At 37.0% G+C, this 7,620-nt stretch overlaps 1 protein-coding gene across 1 annotated transcript; it reads left to right on the top strand.

The window, feature by feature from the left end:
* Positions 1-937: 937 nt before the first annotated feature.
* On the top strand, positions 938-7,302 carry HELRODRAFT_169634 (hypothetical protein; the record flags this gene model as incomplete). Its single annotated transcript, XM_009015469.1, has 10 exons — positions 938-1,071; positions 1,429-1,947; positions 2,103-2,208; positions 3,307-3,531; positions 3,789-4,067; positions 4,301-4,418; positions 5,086-5,225; positions 5,644-5,792; positions 6,585-6,731; positions 7,278-7,302. The coding sequence occupies 10 exons, from the start codon at positions 938-940 to the stop codon at positions 7,300-7,302; spliced, it is 1,842 nt and encodes a 613-aa protein (XP_009013717.1).
* Between the last annotated feature and the right edge of the window lie 318 nt (positions 7,303-7,620).

Here is a 7,620-nt window from a genome sequence, read left to right as displayed (position 1 = left end):
ATATTACAATAAAAAGAAATAGACCATTCAATTCTCTAGTAGGAAATGATGGAGTTATTTGTTATGAATACATAATTATGATGGTGACGACGATGATGATAATGAATATGATGAATACTCGGTCAAATGATGATGATGATGATGATGATGGTGAAAGTTATGATGGAGACGATGAAGATGATGATTGCAGTAATTATGATAATGGAATTTACCATGATAACGATAACAATTGCGATGATGATGATGGGATGATGATGATGAAGAGGAGGAGGATTAGAAATGACGATGGTAATGATGGTGATAATAATGATGATGATGATGATGAATGAGGATGATTCCGCGTGACTTTTTGTAATGTACCATTTTATTCATTCTATTTTTATTTCATCGCTTTTTACTTCCCAGATAATCTTCTAAAAAATTTCTAATAATTTTTTCACAAACAAATAAACGTACGACAAACAACCAAACATAAACAAATACAAACAAATATAAATAAATACAAACAAACATACAACAAATAAACATACATACAAACAAACAACCATTCAAACAAACAAAACAGCATGTGTGGTTCGACAGAATGCATTTTCACTTGGCTATGGTTGTTTGGCACTGAGTAGCTCCTTGATTAAGAGACCATCGTCTGTTACTATTCTTGGTCAGTGCCCGCTTTATTTATTCATTATTCATTCATTCATTCATTCATTCATTCATACATTCATTCATTCATTTTTGTCAATTATTGTGCTTCATACAAGTTTCTAAAATTTATCATTAATCTGTTTTTTATCTTCATGCTATTCATCTCTTCAACAGTTCTAAGAATACTTTTTTTTAATTATTTTAAATATTATGGTAAAGTGAGTTTAGTTAAATATTCACGCACACCTTGATGAAATTTAAAGGTTCTACAGGGTACTTCTTATTAGTAGCGATGATTTTTTCTGGACTGGCCCTCATAGGTCAGATGGTTTTCCAGATTTTCATCCTGATTTACAAGTCGTCTGATACGCTTTTCTACAATTGTCTTCCATTAGAACTCATTTTCAGACAGATTGGATTGCAAAAGTTTTTATATTTCTAGTGATTTATTTATCTGTCTGTTCGTTCGTTAGTTTATTTGTTCGTTCGTTCGTTTGTTTTTTCGTTTGCTTGTTCGTTTGTTGTTATTAATGTTGTTGTTGTCGTTAAATTTATGTCAAATTGCCGTTCAATGAAGATTGATCAGATTAAGATATATCAATAATTTAACATTGTTTTTATTTAATCATTTGCATAATTATTGAGCTTTCAATTTTTTTTCCTAATCACTTCATTTTAATTTTCATGATTTCCACCATTATCATCATTCTCATTTTCATCACCCTCACCCCCACACAACAATCATCACCACACATCCCAATCCCACTTCCTCGCTCCCACCAGGATTAACGACTCGGACCTCGGGAACGCACTCCGTTTAATCCTTCCGGATGCAGTGGCCAGCATGTTTAGCCTCTTCATTTATTTCATCTGCAAGTGCATCCTACAGCCTCAGCCATCGTCACAGCCCTCCGTCAGCGCCTTGGTCGGCCAGCTGCAGGGCTCTCCATCACCACAGGTCAGGTTCTACAAATCTGGGTCACTTCTAATCGAGTACCTCGGAAGTGGGATCGTTCTTTTGCTGATGATACTTTGCGGGATTGCCGAGCCCAATGTTCTCAATATGATCTACTTTGTTTCATTCCTATTGGCTGCCACACTTTGGGGGTGTGGCATAAAATTCGGTCGATGGTTTATTGCAATGGAAGTGTGTTTGTTGGTATATTGCGGGTTTCACCTGGTTGCTATCTACCTGCATCAGTTTCCAAGCATCCAAGAGTTGTGGTTCGAGAGGGAGGGATGGAATGAAACAGTTTTCATCAACGCTGATAACTTGACGAACTCTACTGGCATTCTTTATAGGTATCCCGTTTTACGTCAATAACATTGCGTTAATTTATTTTTATTACCAATACTGTTGCAACGCGTTTGTTTTGTTGTCAGTAGTTTTTACATAAACGACGTGTTAATTTGGTAATCGCCAACACAACAACACACACACAACTTCCCTGTACAAGATTGTTGGGTCTGAAGACATTCGTATACACGAACTGTACACATCCATTCATGCTGAACTTCAATGTTAACCTCAAATGGACCGATATCTTGCAAGTTGTCGCCATGGTTGCCTTCTTCCTCTGCACTGGTATTGAAATGAGAAGCAGGATTATCAAGGTTGGCTGGTTGATTAGTTGGTTGGCTGGCTGGCTGGTTGGTTGATTAATTGGTTGATTGGTTGGTTGATTGGTTGGCGGGCTGGTTGGCTGGTTGATTGGTTGTTTGGTTGCTTAGTTGGTTGTTTGTTTAATTGGCTATCTGGTTGGTTAATTGGTCTAAGGATTGGCTGGTTAAATGGTTGGATCGATGGTTGGCCAGTCGGTCAAGTGATTGACTGTGATTTATCCCACAAAGATCCGGAACAATATGGGAGTATCCCAAACAGCACCCCAAACTCCCAGTGGCGTTGAGAATCCGACTTTTGTCTTTGAGGATAGAGTGCGTTCTATAATTTTTTATAATTTTTTATAATTTCATAATTTTATCATGATTATAATTTTTTTCGTTTTATTTATAATTTCATAATTTTGTGATTCATAATTTCGTAAAATCCATAATTTAATAAAAAGAGCATTTTATTTTTTAAAAAGTTTTTTTATTGAATTATGTGTCGGATTGTTGGCTTTTTACGAAATTAAGTGGCTCGTTAAATGGAAATGTTTTGCTGTTTTTATGATTTGTTATTTTTATCATTTCTGTTATTTGTATTTTTCCATATTTGTATTTTTTTCGAATTCGTATTATTTTATCATTTTTGTATTCGATGTACGCTGGGTGAGCTTGTCACCGCTTGTCTAATTTACATTTTTGCCAAGTTCGTAAACTCTGAGTAAATTTATTTGGTATTAATTTTAAGGCTTAATAAAGGTCCTTGTACAAAAATCGTGGGTATTAAATGTAAAATATAAACTGAGAATGAAAATGTTTTCGTTATAAAAATGTACGAATATTTATTCTAATTCAAATCAAGATAACTTATCACATCAGGCCTACTTTATCGGCCTATGTTTGTTTCAAACTGTCATCAACAGTCACATGAAAAAAAAATTGAAATTATTAGCCAATCTTATGTTATTTTATAAAAATGGTTAACCAATCGCTTAACATTTCGTCCGGTAATTCAAACAATCATTCTACAAGAAGCTCAAATAACCGACCGATCAGAGTCTAGTATCGCCGGGTCAGCATCCAAACTACCAGTCGATGGAGAACGTTACGAACAGCAGTTACGCATCGCCGACCAATCAGGTGGACGATAGGTTGAACTTGAGAATTCGCAGGCGCCAGGAGCAGCCGAACAAAATTTTTGAAATCTTCAAAACCATCTCGCTGTACTTGGCTGAGTTTATGCTAAGTCAGAGTTACAACGCTGCTCTCATCGTCATGATGGTTTGCATTTTTTAATTAAATTAGTTGATTAATTAATTAATTCATTCATTCATTAAAATTAACAAAAGAAATGTGTACCTGTAACGCCTTAGCGATGTAACAGCTAGTAACATTTTATAATAATGCTCGGACAATCCTACAATACTACTCTGCTTATTAATCTGAAACATTATTGTTAGAGCCGTAATCATCGGCGTTATCTGCATCGTAATCTTTGCCGACATCGTAGTTATCATCATCATAATCTATATCATCAGGCTTGGAGCATCACCTACCATAGTTGGCCGACCTTCCTCTTCTTGGTGGCAGCCTGCCTCATTTGGATGGTACCCCAAAAACGTGACCTTGTCCTCAAGACCAGTCCCGTCTTCGTTTTCTACGCTCTCATCCTGCTCTCCTTCAACTACATCTACGGTCTGGACCTCACCAGCGATGAACTGCCCAGCCCCATGGAGGGCAAAGGTTACAGCATGACCAAGATAGGACTAATTAGGAGAAACAAGCACCAGGAACCTTTCGTTGACCTGGCTATTCAGGTCGGTTGCTGTTTGTTTCATGTTTAGTTGTGCGGATGGATTGGCTTGATCGATTTGTTTCAGGTTTTGAAGTATTATCATTTCGATGTTTGTGCAATGTTTTGTTTTCTTCCATAGCTTTTAATCGTGTTTAATTATTTATTTTCTGTTAATCACCAGCATGAACGTGACTCATCGTAGTTACTATCGTTCATTTCATAAACGCCACTCTTTCATCTTTCCTTCCCTTGCAGAGCTTTTTCACCCTCGTCTTCATCCTGACCCTCCGCCAATCCAGGTGGGAGGCTTCGAAGGACGACCTTGACTTTGACAATTTGAGATCGGATTTCTACCTATCTCGCAAAATGTCAGGTGAGGTGGTTGGTGGTCATTTGATTTTAAGGCAACTTGATTGATGAATTTTGTTCAACTTGGATTATATGAGCATAAAATAAACATTATATTTACATTTTAACGGTCGTATGTTTGTCATCTTTACCCTATTTAATGCCTTAAATGTAACCAAATACTCAATTAAAAATTTTTCCGTAGTGATTCAATCTAAGACAAAAGCCAGTAGGATTATGAGACAGTTAGGTTGGTTGAATGATTGGTTGGTTGGTTGGTTGGTTGGTTGGTTAGCTGGATGGTTGGTTGATCGGTCGGTTGGTTGGTCGGTCGGTCGGTTGGTTGTTTGATCGGTCGATTGGTTGGTCGGTTAACTGATTGATTGATTGATTAATTAGATTTTAATTGATTGAATCGTTATAATGTTTAAATTAAAAGTTATTTAATTCTCATCGTATAAAATCATATTTCAACCTTATGTCACTCCATTGTTGTCATCATTGGCATCTTAATTGTTATCACCATATCATCGTCATCACCACAATGAACATCACCTAATCCTACTATCATTACAGTTGCCATCATCATCAACATAAGCCACCACCATCATTGCTATCATCATAAACATAACCACCATCATTACCATCATCATAAACATAACCACCATCTTCATCGTCATCATTTTCAACAGGAGCACTGATAAACGGTATATTGGTGAAATACTGGATCCTGGTCTGTTCCTTACTCTTCCTCGTCATGGCACTCCAGGAATCCGTGCTTTACAGGATCATCTACATGATCCTCTTTCTCTATTTCGTCATCACTTTTCAGGTTTGATAACAAACATTAGTATTTGCCTTCACCTGTATGTGTTATTTGTGTATCCCTACAAATGTGTGTGTATGTGTATGTTTGTTTGAGTAAGTGTGTGTGTGTGTGTGTGTGTGTGGTGTGGTGTGGTGTGTGTGTGTTTTAGAATGATGAGGATGAGGGTACATTTGATGACGGCGATGATGAGGATGGTGTGATGATGGAGATTGAAATGACGGTGATGGTGGCGATGATAATTATTATGACAATTCACCATCACACCATTTTATACTTTGCATGTTCTTGCTTTTTCTGTTGTGTTTGGCAGAGTTTGATTGACAGATTAAAATAAAAAGAAATTCACCACCACCACCATCAGCACCACCATCAGCACCACCACCGTCACCACAACCACCACCACCACTCTTATCACTATCAGGTCAGTTATCAGTTTTGGAGAATATGGGTGAGGGTGTTCTGGGTAATTGTTATCTTCTACTCAATGGTCGTCCTCATCTCCATATACGTGGTCCAGTTTGACGAGGTCATGGTCAGACTGAACACCATGAACGCCAAGAGCCCTATCATGTTCGTTACTACTGCTGCTGCTACTGCTGCTGCTACTACTACCGCTGCTGCTGCTGCTGCTTCTGTTGTTTTCTATCATGATTATTGTTATTATTGTTATTGTTATTGATGTTGTTGTTGTTATTGTTGGTGTTATTATTATTCGTATATGTTTGTAATGTGGCTCATATAATCTGTAATAAAAAAAATGTATTACACGCACATACACTCACACTCATACACTCACACACACACACAAACATTTACACAGACACACAAATACACTTACACACACACACACAAACATTTATACAGACACACATATACACGTATACACACATATAACATATTTTATATTATCTATCACTGCTCCCTTTTAAATGTGTTCATTGATTAATAATTAATATTTATGACTATTTCTACTCTTTTTTTGTTATTATTTTAATGTTGTTAGCGTTATATTGATAAATTATTATCATTATTAGTAGTAGCAGTGGTAGTATTTTTATGTTATCATTTTCACCTCGCACACATAGTAAAAGTAGTAGCAGCAGCAGCAGTAGTAATTGTAGTAGTAGCAGTTGTAAAGAATACAACAAACGACACTACACGCAACACAACTCACACCACACGACGCGTGACACATACTGGACACTTGCTACACATACGCGACACTTACCACACATACGCGACACTTGCCACACATACGCGACACTTGCCACACATACGCGACACTTGCCACACATACGCGACACCTGCCACACATAAACACACACACGCACACACACGCACGCACGCACACACACTCGACAGTTTGGAAGACATAGGCCTAAGAAAGTACAGTACCGGTGAATTGTTCGTGTCCCTACTCACACCAACATCCTTCCTCATCGTTGTCATTCTCCACATTCACTACTTCCAGAGTCAGTTTCTCGTCATTAGCGATGTTAATAGATACAGGTTTGTCGTTTTGCGTGTGTGCGTGCGTGTGTGCGTGCGTGTACGTGCGTCTGTCATTTTGTGTATGTATATCTGTTTTTCATTTATATTGTATTTTGTCATTATTTTCCGAGGATCGTAAAAGTTCTTTGGAACTTACTCTCAGCCTTTTGCAAACTAAAATTTCTTCTTCTCCTTTAGTGTTGTGTATGTGTGTGCGCGTGGTTTCGTTTGTATGTGTGTGTGTGTGTGTGCGTGTGTGTGTGCGTTTTGTGTATGCGTTAGTGTATATCATATAGACGTTTGTGGGTTTGTGTGTTGTCATCTGCTTGCATGTTTGTTTCTTATTGGGTTGGGTTGATGTGTATATTTGCTTTAAATGAAATTGCTGTGTAGTGTATATTTACTTTGAATGAATGAACGAACGAATGAATGAATGAACGAATGAATGAATGAACGAACGAACGAATGAATGAATGAATGAATGAGTGAATGAATGAATGAATGAATGAATGAACATACAAAAGAATGAAATAAACGACCGAACAAATGAATGAATGAATATAGTCGCGAGATTGATAAAAAAGGATAGACGCAATTGATTGTAATGATTCAAATAGTTGAGCACTCGACCTGATAAATAAAATGAATAAATTATTGAACGAAATAAAAAAAACTATTATATATACTACCGCTGCTTTCACTGTTACTAATACTGCTCAGATAGTGGTGACTACTGCTACTTTTGCTGCTACTATTACTACTACTAATGCTGCTGCTGCTACTACTGCTGCTACTACTACTGCTACTACTACTACTACTGCTACTGCTACTACTACTATTGCTATTACTACTACTACTATTACTACTACTACTACTACTACTACTACTGCTACTAAAATTACTCATC

The sequence above is a fragment of the Helobdella robusta genome (assembly GCF_000326865.2).
Source record: "Helobdella robusta unplaced genomic scaffold HELROscaffold_16, whole genome shotgun sequence".
Classification (NCBI taxonomy): Eukaryota; Metazoa; Annelida; class Clitellata; order Rhynchobdellida; family Glossiphoniidae; genus Helobdella; species Helobdella robusta.
This window is presented reverse-complemented; position numbering and strand designations above follow the sequence as displayed.